General features: G+C 41.3%; 1 protein-coding gene across 17 annotated transcripts in view; it reads right to left on the bottom strand.

The window, feature by feature from the left end:
* fgfr3 (fibroblast growth factor receptor 3) overlaps positions 1-26,267 on the bottom strand; it is a 69,553-nt gene that overhangs the window by 29,048 nt on the left and 14,238 nt on the right. For 16 of the 17 annotated variants that reach the window (XM_034135963.1, XM_034136537.1, XM_034136055.1 and 13 more), the window contains exons 3-5: positions 16,433-16,696; positions 13,288-13,353; positions 1,622-1,794 (exon numbers count right to left, since the gene is read on the bottom strand). In XM_034135963.1, coding sequence (XP_033991854.1) covers positions 1,622-1,794; positions 13,288-13,353; positions 16,433-16,696 — 503 coding nt within the window. The remainder of the gene's footprint in view (positions 1-1,621; positions 1,795-13,287; positions 13,354-16,432; positions 16,697-26,267) is intronic. The other variant, XM_034136447.1, reaches the window with a different exon arrangement.

Genomic DNA, 26,267 nt, shown 5'->3' with positions numbered 1-26,267 from the left:
CATATCGCTCGCTAATTATACATGTAACGTCCCATAGGATAGCATGCGTGTATGAAATAGCTACTGCTGCAGAGAGAAATAAACAAGCACTCTTGAGACATTATGCTGAATATGCTGACATTAAAATATCTTAATACTGCATCAGTTACATCTTTATCATGTCCTTTAATGTGTCATTGGTGAGTCATTTTCCATGCTAAAAAGACCTCTTTAGGATTAAAGTCAGTGATTTGGTGAACAGATTGAATAAAGTGCTCTGATTGGTCAGTCTGGGATTAATCCAATGCTAACAATGCAGCTACAAACTTTATCATCAGCAAATTCACGCATACTTCACATGCTAAAAGTTACTGTCAAGGAGCCACTCCAGAGTCCTGAGGGCTGGTGACAGGTGTGTGTGTGTGAATCTGTGTGTACGTTTGTGTGTGTATGTGTGTGTGTGAGAGTGGGGACAGAGGGAGGGAGACAACTGCTGTTGGTCTGCTGGGAGCAGATGTTGGAGATCTCTGTAAACTGTTAATAGCTGCAGGATCTCATTACATTTAACTCTTTAAATGCCAAACCTCCACTGGGGAGAAAGCGTATCTCACCACCCTAACAACCAGCCTGACACACACTCTTTGCTCTGCTGGAGTAAGAAGATGTAGTTTCCATATCAGAGGATAAAAACTCACTACTTGCTGCTTATTGTCTTTATAAAGCTTTACCTGACTCAACAGTGCAAACATGTTTTGAATGCAAACAGACCAATGTTTGCACTAAAAGTGTGTACAAATAAGTTCTGACGGCAGCATATTTACGGGTATTTCTCTCCCCTCATCAATATTTAATTAAGATCATGCAAGGAATAGATAGAAGGCAGAAAAAAACACATGACCCTGGAAGGTTTTACATCTCCGGGCATCATTTTTGAACTTATACATCATTATGTTTGAGTTTATTTTGAACCAAAACACACGTTTTGACTGTTTGAATTCCGATGTTCTTACCGCACTAAATTTGTCTTTTAATCCCGCAGCTCAGGGCCATTAAACGAACACAAAAGTAAACCAAGCCCTGTTACTTTAAGCAGTGCCATTCCACATGAGAGCCCAGTGTTTAGAGTGAATCCGATGACAAAACTGAGTACAACAGCTGTTTGCTGCACTGCATTACTGTCAACATCCAGCTATCACGCGAACACGCATCTCTGTACCTCTCTGTTTCCAGCACAGCAGTTTGACCCCTTCAATTTATTTAGCTCAGTTTAGCCAGGGCTAAGAGCTTCCTGAGTCCTGCTGGGGGCGTCCATCCCCACGGTGCGTTCACTGACCTTTATTCTCCGTGAGAAGATTTCAGAGCATGAGGGCTCTTTCAGCACTTTGCTTCACACTTCTCCAGTTATAGCAATTCAGGCCAGGGAGCATTGCAACACTCTCACTGATCTACTGATAGACACACAGCAGCTCCACTGGACGAGCAGGGGATTAAGATGCTTTGCTTAAAGGCATTGATGGTTGCTCAAGACGGGCAGAGCATCACCTTCTGCCAACAGATTTTTTTTGGAGCCTCAATTTGAGTCTCTATATCACAGCCCTGATCTTCTAACCTTTAAGTGTTAACATGTTTGAAGGTCTCTCACCTTGATGCCTCCCATCCTCTGCTCTCCCTTGAACTCTTTCCCGTTCTTCAGCCAGTGGATGGTGGGCTGCGGGTTTCCTGACGCGGCACAGCGAAACTTTACTGTGTTGGCGGCGGGAACAGCCAGCAGCTTCTTGTCCATCCGGTCAGGCCGGCTCCAATATGGAGCTTCTGCTGAGAAACACAAAACAGGTTGTTCCGTCAGTCATGGAAAAAAACGTCTATCCTAATATAACACATAATTAAATTGATAGTTTTATTAAGTCCTGACATTTCCCCTGAAATCATTTGATATAACTCTCTGATCATTGGTGACACATTTTATGTAAAACAACACATGTCCAAGTGAAGCATCAATTTAATTCTCAAGTATTTTTTTGTGCCTGTGTCTACTTTTTTTTAAGTTGTTGAATTGTATCGTCCTATGACTCTTGTTAAGGGTTTGGGTTATTTTAAGGGGGTTATTAAAGTTATTGAAACAGAGAAAAGTTGTTTCATAGAAGAAAAATCATCAATCATCACATTATTGAATGATTTCATACAAACCTTGAGTCATGTCCCCCTAGTTTATTCTGAAGTCTTTATAAGAAAACTGCAATTCAGTCTAAATCCTGACTATTTCAATGAGACAATATACAAGTATCCCCTCCAAAATGTTGCAATTGTTTGGCAGCTGGGAACAAGTCCATTCAATGAATATAGTTATTTGATAGTTCCAAGTTAAAAACTGAGACTTAAAAAGTACTTTCTGTGACTTAAATCCGACTTGCTTTGCAGAGACTTACCACTTTCTTATTCTCAAAGATCAGCCCCCAGTTTTCCACTTTCTGAAATATTCTTAGATCATAGCAATTTTTGGAAAGACCCTCCAGGAATTCATAGTTACATGTTTTTGTAATTGCTGAAAGATGGGACAGACGGTACAACTTGCTGTCTTCAAATTGGTCCATCTTGGTTGAGTTATGCACTTCACCAGAACAGATGTGAGGTTGTGGTTTCCTATAGAGGTCTTCCCTCACCGCTCTAATAAACAACACACAGTACCTGCACCCACTTTCCCCCAATGTCAAGCTCTATTCTCTGAAGAAAAACAGTAAAGTTCAAGATGCGCAAACGGTGTAAAACACAGTTTGACGGACGCTGAAAGGACACTAAACGGGTGCGTGAAGCGTCAGGAGGACCAAACAAAGCTTATGATCGTCTTCCCCCGATAACAATGCAAGAGTTCATTTGAATCGCCCGATCCTGAGAGTTTGGAAACCTGTCAGGGCGATTTATTGAGTTGTATTGAGAAGGAGGCGGACAAAGAGAGTGTAGCGAGTCAGAGAGGCCTATTGTTGCCGAGGTGTGGGTGAGGGGGGGGTGAGGGCACTGAGGCGTGGCTCACTCACTCTCTTTATTGGTCTGTGTGGACAAAGGCTGGGGAGGTGGCTGACCGGTCATCAGATGTCTCTTTTACTTTTCTGAATGCAGGAGCAGAGAGAGGAGCTAATTACCATCTCAATGTCTGCGCTTCTGTGTGTGTTTGTGTGTGCTCTTCTGAGTCTGTGTGTTATCAGACTTCGGGTCAAACGAGAGTTAAAATGTAATTCTCACCCTCCAGCAACACATTTATCTCATCAGCTCAACTCAGGTGAGATGTCGATCAGAGAGGTGTCACCTTTAGAATAAAACACCAGTGTGGATGGACTTTGAAGAACAGCAGGATATTCTCATACACTGTGTGTTGCTATACTAAGGGAAGAAAAGGCATGGTAATTGGTGTTTCTGAAATACCTGTAAAATAGAAAGCAAAGAGAGAGTGTCTGCAACTTATGTGGTTATTTGAACCCAAACAAGGACTTTTTTTTAACTTAACCTCTTCCGTTGTTATTTTTACCCAAAATTTGACTTATCCTTCATGTTACTTTGCACACTTTGGCAGTTATTTCAAATCCAAACATAGAACAGTCTTTTACATAACTTTGCCACATTGGCAGTTACCAAAACGTTGAATTATACTTCATGTCATTTAGCCACTTCAGCAGTTTCTTTTATCCAAACTAAGATATACATTTCACGTAACTTTGCAACATTGGTGATGATTTAAACAGAAATCACAATATTTTCCTAAGCGAAGTGAAGACAGAAAAGACTGCATGTATGTATCTGCAGAATTTGACAATTGTTGCTGCAAATTCTTAAAAGAACGCATGAAAAATAAGGATTAGCTTCTCGTTTGATACCAGTGTGTGTCTGTTTATAATATTGCTTTGGGTGTTCTGATATATTTCTGACACACACTTCTTTGGCAGCTGCCATCAAACGTTGGCGTCCTCTTCACAGAGTAATTACAACCAGACCAGGAGAAAGAGATATTCAGCGATGAAAGACACAGACGTATCTTCTTAGAGAGCAAACAAACAGAACGTTACTACACTATTGAACTGACGGTAAACTGTGTGTGTTTACAAACTGTAATGAAGCGGCTGAGCACGCTCCCTGCTTGAGTTAGAGACTCCCCAGCTCGCTAGGGCAAACGCTTTCAACGTGCAACGCTCACACACACTGCCTCCACCTTAAAAGGGAAATATCTGTAAGATTTCATTACTTCTCTCTCTCTCTCTGTCTGCTGTCTCGGCGTATTTGGAGCGACACTCTGCACAGCGTGGGACAACCCTCCAAGGAGTCTGAACACATTGTTTTCTTGGCATGGTAATCAGCCACACACACACTCTCAGGCAAACACAAACACACTGAGTTTTTAAACAGTCTCTCTCCTGATGTGTGGTCCTCCTCCCCCTCCTCCTGCTGCTGCTCCTGAACTCAGCTGGGCCTGAAAACACCGTCATGAGGACTTTTCCTGTTTGGAGTCATTACTTTGTTATGGATTCATCCCGAAAAACACACAAGATTTGTTTATTCGCTGATCCTTAAGTGCTAAGTGCTAACTGCTGTGTTACTGCGCTGGATCACATGCACATGCTGTGAAGTAGTCTTTGTCTTTTTTGGCAATATAGTTGTGCTAAAAGTGTTTTTTCTCTGTTTAGAGCTAATGCTGTCACTGCTGCTCTTCTTTTCAATTTTTATTTAATTTCATTTAGCTGACGCTTTTATCCAAAGCGACTTACAATGACCAACAGGGACATTCTCCCTGGAGTAACTGAGGGCTAAGTGCCTTAATCAAGGGCACACTAGTGGTGTTGTTCCTGGCGGGATTTGAACTCACAACCTTCCGATCTTCCGATCTTCAGCCCACCTCACTATCCATTAGACCACCACTATCCACTATTTAGTTTTATCCTTCTGCAAGGAAAAAGCTATTTGATATCATTTAAAACAAAGCTGGAATTCACTGATGTTCATCTTTTTGTCTTTAGGGCATCTAAAACTGATTGTGTTTTGACATTAGGACACTTATTCAGGAACGTTGCAATACAACACAGTGCAAATGCAGCCTTTTCCTTCAACACAAATAAGTTGTATTTGAATTAAAATGCGTTTTTGATTTGCTGTAAAGACCTGCTCTGTGCGCTCAGCCACACAGGAATCCCATCCCGTGTCTAATTGGCAGGCTGGTATTTCCTCAGCAGAGGGGGAGTGGGATCTCCTCTGTGGGGACGGGGGGGGAGACCATACCCTCTCAAACCCTACAGGGACGGGGTCAGAAGATAACCCTGCCCTGCATGGGTATGTAATCATCGTAGTGGAAAGTGCTTTAGCGTAACTTCTTCTCTCAGCAGTTACAGTGTCATGTCCAGCTGCGAAGTTAACTGAGGAGAAGGAACTCTCCGGGAGCCTAAAAATACACGACTGTGTGCTGTTTAGTTTACACCTTCTCACACGCTAACACACACACTTACACACACATTCAATACATATGTCACCCGGGGTAAAAGTATTAAATTACATCTACCAGTATTGTGAGCCTCATCAATGATATTTTGATAGTTTTAGCTCAAAAGAATCTGACTGCAACTATGAATCTGTATGATTTACTTTCTCTTCAAAGTTAAAGGAGATACCATATTTATTTTACATTACTGCTGGCAAGAAGGTGACATTTCCAGTTGCTTTGTCTGGTTTTTTGTTTTTTTTAGCAGGTTATCTCAAAATTGTAACACATTTAAATGGAATTTGATGAGAAGCTAGGCCACTGGCCAAACAAGAGAATGCTACTCTTTGGTGGGGATCATGACATATTTCTAAAGTGTTTTATTCTTGCAAGATAGGGATAAACTATTGCATTACAATCCTGTTTTTATTCTATCACTTTGTGTACTCTAATGCAGATCCAGATGCTGATTCTAAACACTTTGTATTATTGAAATAACAACTTGAGGATTTTGACATTACAGGGGATAAGCTGTGAGCACTTAGAGTTTTTGTTAACAGAATAGAGTTCATTGTCTTTGTTTTTGGACTAAAGGTGGGGTAGGTAAGTTTGAGAAACCGGCTCGAGATACACTTTTTGTTATATTCCATGGAATGCTCTTAACATCCCGATAGCAATGAATATCTTAAGTGCTTTGACAAAAAATACATAAGAAAATGTCATCTGTGGAAGCCGTAGTACTGTAAAAAGCACGACCAATCATCTGAGCCGGCCCGGCTAAAATAACTGGATGGCCTACCTGCCTGTCAGCCTTCCATCTGTGCACAAACTTATCTCGTGCCCTCATTGGTCATGTGCGCGTTCGTGTGTGTTGGAGGAGGGGCTCTGTAAGGAAGTGGCAGATTTTTTCCGGTTGTGTATTTTCAAATTCTAGCGCACTCGAGCTGGTTTCTCCAAAATTACCTACCCCACCTTAAGCTTTGCAGTTACAAGTGATCACACACCAACAGACACACTTACACACACATCCAATACATATGTCACAGGAGGAAAAAGTATTCAATTACATCTACCAGAATTGTGAGCCTCATCAATGATATTTTGGTAGTTTTAGTGGATCTGAGATAAAAAGGATCTGACTATCAATCTTTATGCCATAATTATTTTTACATACCTGCTGGCAAGAAGGTGACATTTTCAGTTTCTTTGTTTGTTTTTGTTTTTTTAAGCAGGTTATCTCAAAATTGTAACACATTGAAATGGAATTTGATGAGAAGCTAATGCCACTGGCCAAACCAGAGATTGCTACTCTTTGGAGGGGATACTGAAACATTTCTAAAGTGTTTTCTTCTTGCAAGATAGGGATAAACTATTGCATTGCAATCTGGCATATTCATCCTGTTATTGTCTATCACTTTGTATACTCTAATGCAGATCCAGATGCTGATTCTAAACACTTTGTATTATTGAAATAACAACTTGAGGATTTTGACATTACAGGGGATAAGCTGTGAGCACTTAGAGTTTTTGTTAACAGAATAGAGTTCATTGTCTTTGTTTTTGGACTAAGCTTTGCAGTTACAAGTGATCACACACCAACAGACACACTTTCACACACATCCAATTAGGGATGGGTACCGAGCCCCGGTATTAAACGGGCCCCGGGGCTGAATTATTAAAGACCGTGGTACCGTTAAGCTCCGACGTTATCGGTCTTTTTATCGGTACTGGAGACATCTAAAAAATATGTCATGTGTATTATTGCTACACAAACATTATATTGCAGTTTTAGTGTCGCCAACTCCGTTTCTAATACGCAAAAAGACTGCAAAATGCGTCATTTTTAGTATTTTCGATCTCTCCAATCCAGACGAGAGATCTCTCTCCCCCGCCTGTGTGCGAGGGGGCGGGGCAGTTTACACACACGCAGCTGCTACATGCAGCAACACACACACACGGAGGAGATGGCGGAGAGAACGCGCTCCGAGGTGTGGTTAAACTTTACCCGTCTCGCTCGTTGCCTAAAGTGCAATAAGAGTTTAGAATGTCAGGGCGGTAACACGAGCAATTTGTCTAAACATCTTGCAAAAGTGCACCACGTTCAGACGGAGAAATGCACCGGGTTCGACTGTCTCTCTAGTAGCTCTGTAGCCCCATCCACGAGTAACGTTTCCACGTCAGGTATATTATCTATGCTAGCAGCAACACACGGAGCTAACTCAATGATTCAAACATGGGTTAATGATTAGAGGGAACTGAGTTATTTAGTTTGTTAAAGTTTCAGCTATTCTGTTCACAGTTCTGTCATCAGATTATTTAATATGATTTGTTAAAACGTTGTTGTTTCTGTTGATGTGAAATATTATGTATTTCATTTAAATAAAAAGCAATGTTAGTTTTGTTCACAATTTGTTAATTTTCATTTAATCGTTTATTTGAATAGGGACAATGCACATTAATGAACACTTTAGACAAATAATGCTTCAAGTGTAAATATGCCGGATTTTAGCTTTGAGCTAATTTCCATCCGTAGTCCCTGACATACAACATATAGTTAGTTTACCTCATTTTTCTCTCCAAAAGAACCGATAAGAGTACCGTTAAAAGACCGGACCGATAAGCGGTATCGATAAAAGTAGTAGTACCGTTAAAACCTTAACGATACCCATCCCTACATCCAATACATATGTCACAGGAGGAAAAAGTATGAAATGACATCTACCAGTATTGTGAGCCTCATCAATGATATGTTTATGCTTTACCAACGTTCTCTTCAAAGTTAAAGAAGATACCATAATTATTTTTGACATACTGTACCTGCTTGCAAGAAGGTGACATTTCCAGTTTCTTTGTCTGTTTTTTGAGCAGGTTATCTCAAAATTGTAACACATTGAAATGGAATTTGATGAGAAGCTAGGCCACTGGCCAAACCAGAGATTGCTACTCTTTGGTGGGGATCATGAAATATTTCTAAAGTGTTTTCTTCTTGCAAGATAGGGATTTCAGTTTTTTTTTAACTATTGCATTACAATCTGGCATATTCATCCTGTTATTGTCTATCACTTTGTGTACACTAATGCAGATCCAGATGCTGATTCTAAACACTTTGTATTATTGAAATAACAACTTGAGGGGACATTACAGGGAATAAGCTGTGAGCACTTAGAGTTTTGTTAACACAATAGAGTTCATTGTCTTTGTTTTTGGACTAAGCTTTGCAGTTACAAGTGATCACACACACGACCCCTGCAGCTCTCTATCACTCTCCCTCTGACTCCTGGTTCTGTGTTTCGGGTCGGAGGAGCGTGTCTTTGGCTTTCTATCAGCCCAACTCCAGTGCAGCAGCAATTAGCTGGAGCGGGACACACTGCGGAGCGGATCGCCACGGCACAAGGTCCCTTCAGCGCTCAGACACCGATCCAGGGAAAAGTAGGAGGAGGAGGAGAGGTGGGGGTTGGGGGTCTAATTGTGTAATTGTATAATTTGCCCTCACTGACGCCTGCGAGCACACGGGCAGATTTCATTACAGATTACACTGGGGCTCTTTGAAGGCCTGCTGCCCCCGAGGGCCTGCAGGGACCCAAGGCAAACAGAGCTGGAGGAATGGCGGCTAGGAGCAGCGTAGTGTGGCCCGGCGTCCGGCTCTCTGCTCTCCTGCCAGGGTAAACAAGGAGGCTGCATAGCTCAGGAGCACAGCACAGATTAGGCTCTGTTAACATTCCTCCCCCCCGACACACACACGCTGCCCTTTCACTTCACACACACACAGGCAGGAGTGTTTGTACCCTGCTTTTCACACTGCGAAAGATACTCACTTTAATAACTCATATGTGCTTTTATTTGCTCATCTGACAGCTCTACATTTGGTCTTAAAACCTGGACCGAATGGTGACTTAGGATTTGTTCAAGCACTTTAAAACTAAATATTTGTATTTGTATGTTAAAATGGCCGTTACCAAAGTAGATTTCATGGGAGTTTCCTTGCTTGGTGATGTCATAATCAGTAATGATTTACACACTTTAAGATGGCATAACTTGCACAAACTTTGACCTTATTTGTGTGATTTCTGCAGCCAATATCAACGTCACAGTTTGGTTAAAACTTCACAGTTTGTCCTGCTAAACCTTGCCTTTACCTAAATAGAAAATATACACACACCACAGACATGGCTGCTATTGTTCTGAAAAATTAAAGACAATTCTAGTGTCAAATTGGCCGATAATCTGATTTGTGCAAAGGAATTAACTTTGTCTACTTGGCAGGCATCTATCCTCCCTTCTCTGCTTTTTGCCAGAAGACCATCGGGGGAGAGAGCTGAGTGACTTCTGGAGGATGGTGGAGAATGAGCTCATGACTGCAGCAGCTTTCTTGTCTTTCTTTCTATCTGTTTGTCTCTGCTTTGAGGACAGTCAGCTGTGGCCAGCAGCATCATTTCATCTGGCAGCTACAGTGACTCAACTTCTCAAATCTTCTCTTCCTTATTGCCGTCTTTTCTCTTCTTTCACCCTGCAATTTTCCCCCTGTCTCGCTGTCAATCTGCGAATGTTTTCCATCCCAACTTCCTCATTAATAGCCTGACTCTTTCACCATGCCAACATCTTTATTAACGTCCTCTCTGCATGTGGATGTGGAGGTTCTTCCGCTCACCGACAGGGACTCTCCGTCTGGCTGTGCGTTTCGTCACATGGATCCTTCCTGCTATAGCCGGCTAATTAGCGGTGGCTTAGCGCACATTAAGCAGCGATAGGGGTTTAACGTTTCTGGGCTAATCCCTCTCCTTTTGGCTAGGAAATCGGAGCCTTGTATGTCATGAGGTAGACTTACATGCAGAGATTAAGTCTGGCAGTCTGAGGCTATTTACCGGCATTCAGGATGTCTGCAGTAAGCCCTGCCATTGCTGCCACTTCGGCCCATTTAGAAAACACTTCAGGCTTTCACCATGAATTGAAGCTGCGCATTAAAACACAATCAGGTTTTACATTGCAGGTGCAAAAGCTTGTCCACAGCGACTTTCAGTACAGCAACGGGAAGCGTTTTGCATTGTAACTCTAAAGCTTATTCTGCTGCTTTCTTCTATAATCTCCTTGCATCTCTTTATAGAAAACGGCAATGCTGTATGAATATAAAGATTACACGTCTAATTCTCCAATATCCAACGTGAGCAAATGCAGGGATTAAATGTTGAAAGTGAGCCAAGACAAAGAATATTAACAGACATTCCTATGTTCATTAAATTGAGTGCTACCAAATACTTTTAAAGCCTACTTTTACAGTCGTAAAATAAGAGGATTATAATAAAAGGTGATTACTTATACATCATATTTTTGCCCATTTTATTATATTTAGTTTGTCCAGAAATAAGGAGAGAGAGATTGGGGATTAATACAAGAGTTTTCCAGCTGCTCTTGCAATTTTATACGGTACAACTACATGTAGCTAAACCTAATGCAGCCCAATAGAACAGTCCTTCATCTAGGTTATAATGTGCAGTTGTCCCATCATTTGCTAGAAACTAAAACTGCTTTTTTCTCTCGCCAGTCGATACTTTGACAGCTTTTAATGATTGTAGTTGGATGACAATAGGTTGGGTGAAACACTAATGACGCCCCGGCGGCTTTTGAGCTGTTTAATAATCAAAGTGTGAGCCACTGTGTCTGTTTTATTTTGAGTTGAGTGTGACAACACTTGGTTTGGTCGAAACGTTTACAAAGAGGCTTTGATTTCGCTTGGGCGTTCACCTGTCGCACCGTCACCAAAACAGTTCCACATTTTGCCTCTGGCACCAATTTTGACGAGCAGTTAAGTTGGACTGGGATTCAGTTCAAGATATGATTGACTATCGGATACCGCCTGCATGGTTTTGGGTGTTTTTTTACTGACTTGCAGTCCACTGTCACTATGTGGACTGGTCTAATGCAAACAGTGAGAGTAAAGTTAATTTTTAACGGTATAAACATTTTCTGCAGGTTTTAGAGATGATGTGTCAGGCTCTATTGTCTCACACTTATCCTTTCTTTCATTACTTTCTTTTCCTCGTCTGTGTCTGACTGTCTCTCCGCTCACCTTCCTCTGTCTCCCTCCATATGCCACAACAAAGGCAGCACAGTGATGCGTCTGGCTGGTCGAGAGCCCTCTGAAGGGCGGATACGCTTTAAGTCTCTATGGAGTCATGCTAGCTGACAGAACAGAGTGTGTCAAGCGGGCGCAGCCAGAAGAAGCCATCGCTCATTGTTCTTTGTTCACCTGCACCTGAACTCAGCACGTCTCCGAATGCCAAAACAGCTCACATCACAACAGTGAGTGTTAAACTGCAGCAGAAACACCAGCTTTTGATCTGTGCGATAGTGCCTTTCGGTATAGTGCTCTGGGGAGAGGCTTTAATACGAGCACAGTGAGCAGTTATGAGAGCCATATAATTCCAATTACAGATATAAAAACCCAGATCACACTCATATAAATCTAATCAGTTGCATAAATCCAATGATTGTCACGTAATTGCCAATAAAAGCTCCCTTCTAAGCAATTTATTTTGCTCCTACAGACAACATCTTTTATCACGGTGACAAGTGAAACTCTATAATGCAGATTCACTGTGGACGACATAAACACACAAGAGGACTGTGGAACTACAGCAAACACTCGGCTGCACTTTTCAACCAATTCATCATGTAATAAGGTTTGTTAATAAATAGGATTTGCCACACAATAATCCTTAATTTAAAGATATAGAGACTTGATAAGGAGTTTGTGAACGTTTGTGAGGTTTTAGGTTTTGTGTTAATAAACGTCTTTCAAACATGAAAACTATCCATTAGGAACACTTCAGTTATTTATTCTTTTAAATCAAATTATAGTTCAGTATACAATAAGTACATTGGCGTCCTTTTTCAAGTCATGCTGGTTGCCATTGCTTTTTTTAACTTGTTTTATATTTGATGTTTGTACTGCTAAGTAACTTTTGTCTACATAAAAAACTAACGCAATCTGTAATTTTAACTGTGGTTTGATTATGATTAGTTTAGTGATTTAACCACATATTTAACATTAATAAAGCCCATATAAGGATACAATAATTCTTTATTTAAAAGCTATACTTCTTAATGTTCCCATAAAGTTGTATAATAATGTCTAAATAATAATAAAGTTGTATGATAATGTGTAACTCCCCTCACTCTGACCCTCACAGCAGCTCACAGCTCCGGGTCACTCAGCTGTGTGTGGCACCAGGTGCTGCTCATTAGGCTTAACGACATAGTTGTGCTGCCTTAATGCAACTCAGGTTGTATTCTGCACATTAAAAACACATTCATGCTCAATGTTTAAGTCCTAAGAATACTGTAGCTACAGGACAGAAATACTGGAGGATGCTTTGTTCTGCTTTCAGAAATGTAGAAGGACTGTAAGTTTATTTTTTTTACATTTCAATGACATGTTTTTCGAAAAACAGCATAGCAGTCAATAAAAAAGCTAAATATTTATAAATCACCAGATCACAATTAAAAAGGGTAAGGTATTAAAGGTATTAAAAAACACCAGCTCATATTGAGGTCTCATTATAGGTAGTTACAAATATGGAACATTAGTTTGATGATTTGGTAGAAAAAAGTTTGGTAGAAAATAATATGAAGATTTATACAGATATTAGTTCTTCCCATTTTTAGTTGTTGCTACTTTGAGTTATTTTGTTTTGAGGGTTATTGGCTTTTTAATTCTATACAATGTCGTTTATCATAAGCATATGAGTCCTAAAATATCTTTAGTTTCAAATTAGTGCCATGCTGCTCACACTGAATGGCAATTTCACTAAAAGGATGTATTTAAAAAAAATAAATAAATGAAATTAAGAATTCACCATTTTCATTACCTGTATCTTCTGGGTCTTCGTCATAGTCTTCATCATCACCAGATGAGAGTGAATCTTAAAATGAAAGAGAAATAGAGCCGATTTAATATTTCATTTTCAAAAAAGAAAGTTGAACAAATCTTATTTTGGATCTGTACCAAATCATCTGGACAAGTTTCTCATTCTTCAGACTAGTTGAACTATGTCAGCCATCAGATAACACACAAAGTACATCTGGAAAGCTTGTAGCCCATTGCGAGAGGAAAATAGCGAGGGGAAAAACAAAGCAGGAATTGTGTGCCTGTTAAATGCCCAGTGGAGATTAAAGAGTGTGGGTTCACCACAAGTTAATACACACACATACGCATGAATGCATTTTAAAACTGACCTGCTCAATGAGAAACTCATGAATGAGTCTACAGTTCTCTGCAGCGTGGCGACTCGCTCAGAGATTACAAACAAAATATTTCCACAGACGCTAGAAATGAAACACACTGGTGTGTGTTCACGTGTGCAGACGCACATACAAAAACAACTCTTTCTGTCTTTGCGACACACTCTGGGGCTAACTCTTGCTAACAGTAAGCGTGTCCGATGACCTCTAATTATTCTCCAGACGCAGATACGAAACAGATTCACAAATCTTCACGGCTGTGTTGTAATTATTTTTCAATCTGACCTCAAGTTTTCTGGTTCAGCTCCACGGGTCTGGTTAATGAGAGCCAGCTGCTACCTCGACAACCCCGTTAGCTTAAGCTGCTCCTGAAATGCCTGACTAGCAGCTTTTAGTTTATATTATTTGACACCTCAATTCAACACTCCAGTCTCAGCAGAAGAAGCTAGTTAGACTTCACATTACAGTCTGGGTGAGCTTCATTATTGCAAAACAAACCAAAAAGTATTCTGGCTCTCAAAATAGAGCTAATAGATGAGTGATTTATGATATTATTGAAATCTGAACACTCAGACATGCGAGCAGCTACAGGAGGCTGTTGTTTAGCGTGTTGGCATGCTAATAGTTGCTAATTAGCACTAAACACAGCCAAAGTTAGAATATTAGCTTGAAGTATATAAACTTGATTGTACAAATAAAGAGTAACGCACTAAAAATGTGAATTATAACAACTCCACTAAAGTGAACAGTTCAGGAACTTAGACATCTACAACTAATTATATTAGCACACTAGGATATTTGCTTTGGCTGAAGCTAATCTACACCCATGTGTAAACAACATATTTAACAAAGCTATTAGGTCCCTACAAAACCTCTAAACAAAGTTACTCATTTTAATACACTACATTTTACATATGAAATACAAATAAAACATATTTCAGTCCCTCACAATACAGCCCTCTTTCTTCCAACATGTGTACCGTGTGTGTTTGTTTTTGAGAACAATGAGCTTGCATATATGCGCTGCCTGGAAGCCGTCCATGTGTTACATCTGATACCGTTTCTAAATATCTGACACCTTACTTAAATATTTGAGGGAAAACACAACAGTCCATGTGTATTTTAGATGAAGCCGAGGCTCTGTGTTTGAAGTAGGGCAAGAGAACAGGATATTGCCAACACAGACTACTGTTTAAAGTCTGAGTCTTACAAGTACTGAATATTAAAATGATATTCACTTGCTCTGTGGTTTTTCTCCTGAAACATGCTAAGCTGGAAGCACATCGAGTTATCTCACCTCACCTCAATGAGAGATTTGTTTTTGCTCTTGTTTAAAGAAAAAGAAAAATCTGATTTATGAGCTGAACATTACTTGGAAAGGTTGGGGTATCTTCCTTTATAAGTCAGTGGTGTTGGGACTGGGAGTGTGTTTGCATGTGTCCAGGAAGAGAAGAAGAAGAAGCTGTCCACCTCTGATCAGTCCTGGAAAAGGCAATTTTCTCCTAAACTTGCAGCCAAACACATGCACCTGTGTGTGTGTGTGTGTGTGTGTGTGTGTGTGTGTGTGTGTGTGTGTGTGTGTGTGTGTGTGTGTGTGTGTGTGTGTGTGTGTGTGTGTGTGTGTGTGTGTGTTGATGGGGAGCGAACTCTCTCATTTCTTGCCACCCCATCTGTTTTCAATAATGAAATGTTTCGAGCTAATTGCTTTCTAATTAGTTGTCAATAACAGGCTCAGCTGGTGTCCATGAGTTTTACGGGAATGAAACGCCCGACTTTCAAGCTACTGCTCGCTCCTTTTTGACCCCCACACCCCTCTCCTACACAAACTCTTTTTGCATCACACACTTGTTTAAGACGTCACTCATCCTCGCACCCTATAATGAATTTCACCTTTGACTGTGCATCAGGAGGGGGAATCTGTGTAAAACTTGGCTTAGTGTTGGCTGGTGCAAAGCTGTGCCAGTACGATGCTGTGTGTGTGTGTGTGTGTGTGTGTGTGTGTGTGTGTGTGTGTGTGTGTGTGTGTGTGTGTGTGTGTGTGTGTGTGTGTGTGTGTGTGTGTGTGCAGGTTGGCAGGTTGGCAGACAGCTAACGGGGAGTTGAAACCGAGAAGGAGGAGAAAATAATCGAACTTTCCTCTTGAGCAAAGTTTTCACCATCTTTCTTCGAGTCAGTATAAAAAGCTGTCATGTCTAGACATCACTGCTGTAATTGTTCCACTGTGTTTATTGATAGGAAATACTTTGATTCTTAGCTGTCTGTCAGACGGGCAGAAAAACCTGGGGCAGGTCGGTTTTCTGAGAGATCCAGGGTGCAGCCAAAGTGCCTGTTTCTATTGGAGCCCTGCTACTGACTCGAGTATCTGTGTATGTCCTTGGCGTTATGTCTTATTTAACAGGCATATTTCTAAACATGTGATTTGCAGATCTTACATCTTGTTCCTCATTGCATGGAGATAATGTCTATATCTTTAGTTAAATCGTATTTATTAGGACTTCTAGAGGCCCGTAATAAGGTCAAACGCGGCCATCGGGTTGCTCCCAGCAGTGGTTTTCAAAAGGATGGTACAGTGAAGTCAAAAACTTTGTTCCTTATCTTTACATTAGACTGTTTCCATGCCACAAAAGGACAATTGTTTATGTAAAAACTCTTGGAATTGGCATTTAGACATCACAGGATGACATTTTTTGTCTTAAGAATAAAGCAAGTATTGTTTCTGATAAACCATTAAATGATCTCATGAGCAAATATTCCATTCACCTGTCACCCTGACGGTGTAGTTGCTGAGCAGCGTGTTGCTTTGTGCGAGCCGACACGAATAAACGCCCGAGTCCTCGTACGACACGTTGATGATGCGCAACAACCTCTGGCCCAGCCGCGTCCGGTTGCCAGGAACCAGCCCGGCGCCGTCTTTGAACCAGACGACGGGCTCGGAGTGGTCCTCCAGGTCACATGGTATCTCCAGGTTTTCCCCCATGCCCAGGACATGGTCCTCCAGGAACGCTGACTCACTGGACCCAGAGTCTGCAAACAAGAAGAAGACACAGTGGGGTCAGACAGATGCTTTGTATTCCACACACCAATATTCTTCATATAGATTTTATGTCTTTTTTAAGTCTTAAGATTTTTAAGTTAATTCTTGTGATTTGTTTTAAAATGTAACCTGAAAAACTTTATGTGATAAAAGCTTACATTTTTGGAAATATGTGGACTTGTTATAGGCTAAATAAGGAATCAAACAATCAAAACACTTTTCTCAGCACAGGTATATTTGTAGAAATCTAGTAAATAAGGGGTTAGGATTTTGAATAAACAGCGTTATTTAGAGGCAACATTATTCACATGTTTTTTCAGTATAAGAAAAAGACCCCCGTTCGTTCTGAAACAATGAGGCAGTCAAGCAGAAATAACCGCAGACCCGCTGGCGTACTATCAGCTAATCTGCCTCTGGTAGTCAGAAAATTGCAACTTTTTATTCCAGCACGAAGATGGAGACAGATCTGGGCTGTGTGGAAATGAACGCCCCCCTCCCTCCTCCTCTCCAACCTTTGCTGTCACACACCAGCTCATTTACTCCACCAGCTCCATGTGCCAGCTTGGTTTGAGCCAGGGAAAAATCAACATGTTTACTGGCTTCGCTAAGGATGCCGGTCTCCGCTGAGGACGGGGGAGACATGGAGGGAACGTCTGGGTAAATAAACAGTGGCTCCCCTTGTGTCTCCTCATGTAAGAGGTGTCTTCTCATCCAGAAGTCAATTATACAGATAGAAAAGTAACTACTCTAGTCGCTCAGGCAACCATTCATGCCAAACGCCACAAACACAAGGACACTCATAAGCACACAGAGGCATGCATACCTCCACATATGCTAGCATGTAGCACAGACACACGCTGTGAAGGCTTTCAATGAGCTGCTCGGGCAACAGAGTACACAACACACTCGCCCATGGGAAAGAGAGTGGATGAGGTGTGGTAAGAGCTTGATTTATGACGGCAAATACACCCACTGTTGACCAGCGGCCTTGCTCACAAGCAGCGAACGTGAACGCAGTGCTCTCACAGACAGCCTCGAACTGATGTTAGGTGGGGTTGAAAGGCAAGGTTAGAATCAGACGATACAATCTTCTCGAGGAATACATAGTAGGAGATTTAAATAATAAATGGGCTCTTTCAGATTCTGATGCGGACTGTACAGGCGGACAGACGTGACGTTTATGTGGGAGAACCAGCAGGTATCGCTCCTTTGAAACATGTCTGTATATCATCAGTCGTCCAAAATCAAACTACAGTGAAGTTCTTCTTTGTACTGCGGGTCTTCAATAAAACAAACTGAATAGAGAGTTGTGAATTGTTTTCTCTCTTTTATTGCACCCATTAAAAATCCTGGAGATGTTAAGTCCATAATGTGCTTAACGTGGCTGTGCAGTTCTCTGCGTGGCCTCTGGCTTTGACAACTATATTTACAACTCCTCTTTCTGAGAGCAGAAAGGCCCATTCACGGGAAGAAAAACACAGAGGCGACGGTGCACAGAGCATAAATTCTATCTCAGCATGAATGGCTCTCTACCTTTCGTGTATAACTTATGACCTCTGTGAAAGAAAAGGAGAAAATGGGGCTAAGAATATCTGCAGGTCTTAAACATGGGAAATCGAGCTTTATGGGGTAGATATAATAATCTCCAGACACTCATAGCTCACTTCGGCTTTATGGAGCACGAGCATTCGAGCACAACCTCCTCTGGCAGCGACGAAAACTATTTATTTGTATTACACACTGCTTAAAGGGCTAGTTCACCCAAATTAAAAGAACATATTTTCTCACTTACGTCTAATTGTGTCGAACCATTCAGATAGTGTCAGGTTTGTTATTTGGAACTATCCTCTATATTTATTCAAAGCATACTGTGGTCTCTTTGGAGAAAAATGTGGGTTATAAAAAACAATTTATTTAATAAGGGTTTGTTCATAGCAAGGCTAGGCAATGCTGTGGCTTTGATCCTGGGAAAATAGATAGGGGGAACGTTTGTTCACTGCTTGTGTGTTTACTCTGCCAGAGGCGAAACAAATGCAATAACACAACAAAACAAAGATATATTTCTCATGCATTAAAAACTCAATTTCTCAGGTAAACGAGCAAAGAGCAAAGCGCCCTTTTTCAGTCACCAGCAATGACTAAATATCTGCCTCTGCTTCAGATCCTGCACTTTGAAATGCAGATTTAAATGTGGGGGGAAAAGCTGCTTTGAATAAAAGTGGTTCTGGTTTGAAAGACTTCCCTTTGTGCCACAGCACGATCTTTCAGGACAGATCTACCAGCCGCTGAGCTTTAGTGGAGACTGATGCTGCCTCGCTCTACCTTTCAAGTGAACGTACTGTAATGTACGGTCACAGGTTTGATCACAGTGACAGGAGACAGCTCTTTGAAATGTAGTCATGCAAGTGTGTCACTGGGAAATATGCAACTAGATGGATTCCTAGTTAGTAAGTGAGCACTTTAAATTCCTGAAAAGAAAATCCTGTCGCTGTGTGTCCAGCTGTGGAAAACTCAGTTGTTGAGCAGCTTTAAGGTGGGAACATGTGGAAGTGAATGAATGTTCAGTCACTTGGTCACCTGAAATCAAAATGGGCCGATTTGTCTTTTGTGGTTCTGTGAATCTGACATTGAAGCTTAATGAACCAGAGTCCTGGAAAGACAAAAAAGGTCCATATTTTGATGAAAGTGTTTCACAAATCCTTGAAAGAACTCAGTAAATTATAAACATTTTTTGCATTCTATAGTGTTTAGATAACAACCTGCTAAACAAAGTTTGATAAGTTATTGGGAATATTTACATTAAAAGTTAATTATTACTTTAAAAGTTTTACTAGCAAGCGGGTTTAACTTGGTACTGGCTGCCAAGTGGTAAGCGCCTTGGCTATACAGTGTTTTTTCAAAAAAGATGGTACCAAGTTGAAAACAAACATTTTTTACTACTACAACTGTTCATGGTCTTAACTTTTGTTTGTTTCGAAGCCAAAATTGTACACTTATTTAATGGAAACACACTGATAAAAACATTTAGACATCACAGGAAAAAGTTTAAAGGCAGACTCCCAAATAAATCAAAAATCAACTATTCAGAAGTCAGAGAAGGATATGAATCTGCATGATGTCTGATATTACTTGAAAACATGCCCAATAATGGCCTTACATGACAATGATAAAAAATAATCATTACATTTGGTTTGATTAAAAACATGAATTCAAAGGTTTTGCCCTTTCAAATCCTTGTGTTTATATTCTTCGTTAACTACTTTATGACATGTTTTATATCAAATTCATGAATAAATCCAACCTAAAGTCATTCTGAAAAAGCACATCAATGAAAGCTCAGCTGCAGCATTTTGGTGCAGTCCGGCCAGATATCAACACCGAGACATTCCCGCTGGTTTATCGTCCGGTGTGGCATGTGTGAGCTATCAGCTGCCTGGTGTGTGTGTGTGTGTGTGTGTGTGTGTGTGTGTGTGTGTGTGTGTGTGTGTGTGTGTGTGTGTGTGTGTGTGTGTGTGTGTGTGATGGGGGTAGGAGCACTCTCACCGGAACCTGGGGCCAGCTGGAAGCAATGTGTGATATGTGCTCTTTGAGTGTGTATGTAACTGTGATATGTACATGTGTGTGTATGTAAGTATCTGCGATCGCAAAAGAGAAAAAGTGTGTGTGTGTGTGTGTGTGTGTGTGTAAGGGTGTGTGTAGTACAGGCTAGGCGGTCACTCCATAAATCAAGAGGCCCCTGCCCTCCTGGCCCTTCTTACCCTCTCGGCTCAATATCATAACAAATAGCCCTTCAGAATAATATAAAGTCTCTCTTTGAGATACTGCGGCGCGCCGTACGTTAGTGCGCCGCATACAGACTCCATCTTTTCTGTCCGTCTGAAGAGGTTTATTTATCCTCTACAAACTTCTCCAGGGGCCGGCGGGCAGGCTGCGGCCCTGGGGATGAAAAGACCTCTTTATGTGGGGAAGCCTTTCCACTCTTGCCTCTCTAACTCACACATACACACACACACTGACGAGGGATCCTGTGGAACAGGAAGCAGCGTAGACCAGACTGAGGAGCTGTCGCCATGGCTGCTGTCATATCAGGACACAGGAGGGTACACGGATGACGTTCGGCTCAGTCGACGCACTTAAATCCACTTTATCCAAGAAAAGTATATGTTATAGTGCCGACAAAAAGGGCTTTACTCCCACATGAGCTGACCATGTGTGGCTGCAGTGATACCAATGACTACATCCCAGATTTGATCTAACTTTTGGAAAAGGGAATGCGATACATGTGCTTTTTTCAGGAAGGTTTTCTTTGAGAGTGAACTGATTCCGCTTAACCAGGATCTTATTATTGCCCATGTGTTAAGATCCTTAAAAAGGACATTGTCAGATTGAAAAATGTTATGATTTTAAAACAAATTCTTGCACTCATTTCAAAGTAAGAAAACAAATCAAATTTTGCCGATTGTCATTCAGTTGAACTTTTTCTTCTAGAGAAAATATGCAACTGCAAACTTTCCCAACGTGAACTGTCACTGCATTTTCAGCTTTTTTTTAAAACATATCTCTTGACTCTGACATTAGAGTGCTTGAGGTTGCAGTAGGTGAAAATGGAAAACTCCACATTAAAGTAGACAACTGTGAATTTTAGAGTAGATCCATGAAATGCTTAAGATAGTTTGGTGTCTGGGTGTGTGCAAGTTGTTTTCAATGAGTCAGCCTCCTTAAAATGAGAGTGAGAAGACTATTTTCCTAAACGTCATATCTGTCAGTAAACAACTAAATTGAGGCATCACTGTGCTGAATACATTTAGGAAATCAATTCAGAGTTTCATCTCTGCGCCTAACAAGCAGGTCCTCAATATAACCAAATATCAAAAAGAAATAAATATTTTGCCAATTTGGAATCCTTTGATCATACCGACTCTCCATGCTGATGTACGTTGCTGTTTCAGGAGAATGACGTCTTCTTGTTCTTCCAGGCTGCTTTGCATAAAGAAATGTACATGCAGGTTCAAACAGGCCGGCAAGAAGGATCATAAACAGTCAAATAAATGACAAGACTCTTTCTGTAGGGGAGCTTAACAGGTACTTTTCTTGAGTAGAAAAGCAGCATACCTTTTTCAAGCTATATCTCCGCTGAAACCACTTCTGAAAGTGATGGATTCCAGATGGGTCAAGGGGACATTTATCTTTATCAAGCCCCCTTTTTTTTCCTCCTCCTAACTACACTGAACTAATAATACAACACGGCCCATGTTTCCAACATCTGCAGAGCGAGCTGTTCTCAAACCAGTGGCTAACATTTCAGTGACAAATGGCCTTTTTTATTGCAGGTAATTAGTTGTTTGCGTCTACTTCTGCAGAGAATGGACTCTCTTTTCATTAGGAAAAAAGAGGAATAATCCTTTCCACATTTTTGTGATCACTTGGTGAGCATGTGGGTGACGTAAGGAGGTGTTCAGTGTTTCTGCACACAAATTGGTAAAAATCAATGCATGAAAATGTCCCTAAAAACGTTGGTTGGACCCTGATTTGTGTGAAACTTGGTTGGACAGGAGAAGTCTGGACCAAGGAATAACCCATCATTTTTTTTGTAGATCTGAATAACAGGGTGGATACATACAGGAAGATTGACTTTTATTTAAACTGCAACGTTTTTTGCGCTGCAATCCAATCGTGTTGGCATTATCCAAAATTCACAGAAATATATATAAATGCATTGTTTGAATACCTCAATGCATAAATATACAAACATGTTTTTACTAACGAAATCATCAATATTGGAAGAAGGACTTGGGTGCATCTGAGGAGAATGTGAATGCAGCATTGGCGTTAGGTCCGCAATCTCCAAGTGCCCTTCTAGTTACAAAAAGAAAGGATGGCTAAAGCTTATAAAGATAAAAATCCAATTTGTAATAAAAAGAGTTTATCTTTTAAAGACATTTCCTGAGCAGCAGCTTCAGCCGGCGATGTCCTCCGCAGCAGCCCGTCTGCTCGCAGCGGCCCGTCTGCTCGCTGCGGCCCGCCAACAGATTCTTTACTTCTGCTTCCTATGCTGAAAAACTGGACTGGCTGCCATTTGGCACACTCAACACACCCTCAGACAAGCCAGCATCACATGACCTTCAAACAGGATCCGTGGAACCCCCCAACCACCACCACCAGCCCCCACCCTCCATAAAGAGCACATTTCTCTTCCTCCATTTCACAGCTATGCCTATTGTAAATCCTGCTCTTCCTGGAAAAGCTCCATCTTCTTCTTTACCCCCTCTTCTTGTTTGCAATGTGCAGTGAAACCCCCCCTAATCTCTGTTTAATATGGTTTGGCCGGATGTAAATGCCTTTGGACAATGCCCTTAATCTGGGCCAGCCTGACAACCTCACACCGTTGCTGAGAAGCCTGCCAGGAGAAGATGGAGAGAAAAGAGGGATGGCTTCGGCGGAGATCAAGGAGGAGAGGAGAAAAAGAGGAGGGTAGAGAGAGGGTTTCCCCAGCTTGTTGCCTCTATTCTTCGCCGAGTTGAGCCGCACTTTATCAAAAGAGCTCCTAAAATCAAGTTAAAATAGACGTAGCCTCTAAACATCCCGCCCCGGCCTGTGCCAGCCCCCCCCACCTCGGCTGCCCTAACGAGCATCGGAAGCTACTGTACATCCAGAGAGCGTCTTGGCAGCGCCCAATCGCCTTTGCTCCTTTTCATACCCTCATCATCACCCCCACCTGCGCTCCATCCCTGCAGCCTCATCACAGGGCCTGGGTTTGGTGGTCCATGGTAATTGTCATTCAAAAGACGAACTGGCCTAGTTTCAATTCAACAGACAAGTGTAAGAAGCTCGCCTCACAAAAGCCAGGAGGTCTGTGAAGTGTGTGTGGAGCCACCATACAACATAATCACACTTCCTTTAACAACACAGAGGAACCAATCCGATTACAAGGCGGCTTTTTGGATCTCAGAATGTGGACGTAAGAGCTTCTTTTTTTAGGCAGCAACTTGTTTTTACACTTTATTTTCCTTTAACAAAGAGAGGAGAGGAGATATTCTACGAGTCAGCTGTGCGGTGTATTGATTTAAGGTCAGTCTGGGAAAACCACATGATTTCACACAGACTGTGGAGGGAAAACTGATGCTAGATCAGCACTTCTGTATCCTGAGAGGCTTACTGAATCAGGGAAGAGATTAGAAAAAGCGAAAATTAAAGTCTGTGCTGAAAGTTGATAATAAACTACAAAACTTGAGAACAAAAGCAGTCTATGGAAAACATCAAGAATCTTACAAACTGTGCCTTTTTCATTAAGTACATACCATCCCACTCGTCAATTGGCAACATTTCCTGCAATGTCGTAAGTAGTAAGTTGTAGAAATATTGAGACATTTATTTAATCAGGGAATAAACTGTCTTCACTTGTCGCACAAATCCTTTTTAAGGAGACATGCAGAATTTCAACTGCAAATGATTTAAGTTAATGACAGAGAACAGAGTGTTCCTTAAAGTTCAAAGTCTGAATGCTTCTTATCCAAAACCCATTAGACAAGAAACAGCTGATGGAAACCGTCTCCAAACAGACAGACACAGCACGAGGAGATGCCTGATTGAAATGTTAAACTTTGACCTCCGCTGACCCCTGACCGGACTTCTGGGGAGTGTACCCCACCTCCACACATAGACAAACACACACAACTTTTGATACTCCCCAGCTGGGATGACCTGCCCCCCACACATGTCTGGTGGTGGGTGGGATGGTGATAGTGTGTGTGTGAGAGCTTACAAAGACATCAGTGTCATGGAGTGTGATCAATGTAAATGAACACTTGTTTTTTGGACACACACACACACACACACACAAGCGTATAAACAAAAAGAGACTAAAGCCTGGATTGTTCTGCGTTGAGGTGTCGCCTCGGTAAGTCTGCGATCCTACACAGCATTCACTCTATAAGGAAACTCTGACTTTGTGCTTTGTGCTTTGGCATTTAAGCATTATTCTAGACTTGCAGCATGAATTTGTAAAACAGTTTGATCTGATTAGGGTCTGAAGGTGGAGGCGGGATCAGTGAGACATAAAGGAGTTTACTGCTCTGTTTATGAAGCTGTTTATTGGAGTGGTGGGGACTGCGTGGGTCCGTCTCTACGTGAAACCTGCTGTTGGTCTCAGCCGCCATGTGCTTCTGATCACAAACCTTTCCTGAGCTACTTCCTGTCTCGAACCGGATTGCTGCTGAACCACCAACCATCAAGCTTCTTATCTTTTTCTTTTTTTTAAATGAACTATCAATCTTACTGATGAGGAATGTGTTAAAACAAAAAATGACTTGTTATTGGCATCTTGATTCTCCCCGGGTCTTCATTTGAATATGGTGTAACTGTTCAACGTAGGACCGGTGTGTTAAGAGTGTGTGTGTGCTTATGAGAGCAGGACGATAGCAGGAAAGCCTCTAATCCCATCATCCCTCCCTCCAGGACCTGCCTTCACTTTCAGCACAAACAGGCCACATAGGAGCCTCTGTTTGGGAGAAAGAACAACTGGAGCACAGTTGTCCTGGGACATCTTTACCAGACATCTATACTAACACAGCCTGAACAATGTGCAACAGTCCTCTGGAACCAGGGTTAATATGAACTAACTGAAATGTTATATAGCCAAAAAAAAACATCTGCTTCACTATTTGTGTTTGATTCCACTCTCAACAGGGAACAAAATCAAAGTATTGCAAAGTATTATCTTAAGAGAGAGTGTTAGCATTTAGAACGTGTTAGCTTTTCCCTGCAGGTACCAAGACAGCATGATGTATCTATGTGGCCACAGTTGTAACAATGTCTGTGTTTTACTATGGCCTACAGTCCTGTTTAATAGTCACTATTGGTTCCTTTGGAGGGTAATGCAACATTATGAGCAATTTTGAGACACTGAAGTTAAGTGTTTTAAAAAAAGATGAGGGTGTATTTTATGATTATTTTGACTATCAATGGATCTCTTCATATTGGATATTTTTAAAGATTCATTTTATGACATTTTTGCCTTTAAAAAAAGGAAAATGTACACTTTAAGACATGAAAACAGAGGGAAATGTTAAATGCAACAAGGCTACCTAACTGGAATTAAACCTGGGTCTATGTGGCTATTTAGAAAATAATAAATAAATGAACACTGGACACTGCAACATCATTTCAGCCAACAAAAAGTAACACGTCCTTATTGTAAGTTCTCCTTGTCAGCAATCAAAGTTGTTTAAGGCAAAAGATGACATAATGAGCCGTTAAGAAGTCTGCAACCAAATGATGCTTAAAAAGATCAGACACTGCTTCCCCGGATAAAGCAACAAAATATAACCCAAGCTGTCGCAGAGTTAAAATAATCTGATGTTTTCCGATTCTGACTTTGTGGTGACACGCAGCAGATAAACAGGCGAACGCTGCGCCAGCGCCGAGGGGAAAGTTGTCACATGAGGAAAAAATGCACTCAATTACCAGATGCACCACAGTCCAAAATACTCTTTCATGGGAATTTTGAAACAATTTCTGTGCCGGGTAAGCCAAAAAAAGCCAAAACTCGACAGTCACAGCTCT

The sequence above is a fragment of the Trematomus bernacchii genome, unplaced genomic scaffold (genome assembly GCF_902827165.1).
Source record: "Trematomus bernacchii unplaced genomic scaffold, fTreBer1.1, whole genome shotgun sequence".
Classification (NCBI taxonomy): Eukaryota; Metazoa; Chordata; class Actinopteri; order Perciformes; family Nototheniidae; genus Trematomus; species Trematomus bernacchii.
Note: the sequence above shows the minus strand (reverse complement) of the source record. Positions and strands in the feature narration are given on the sequence as shown.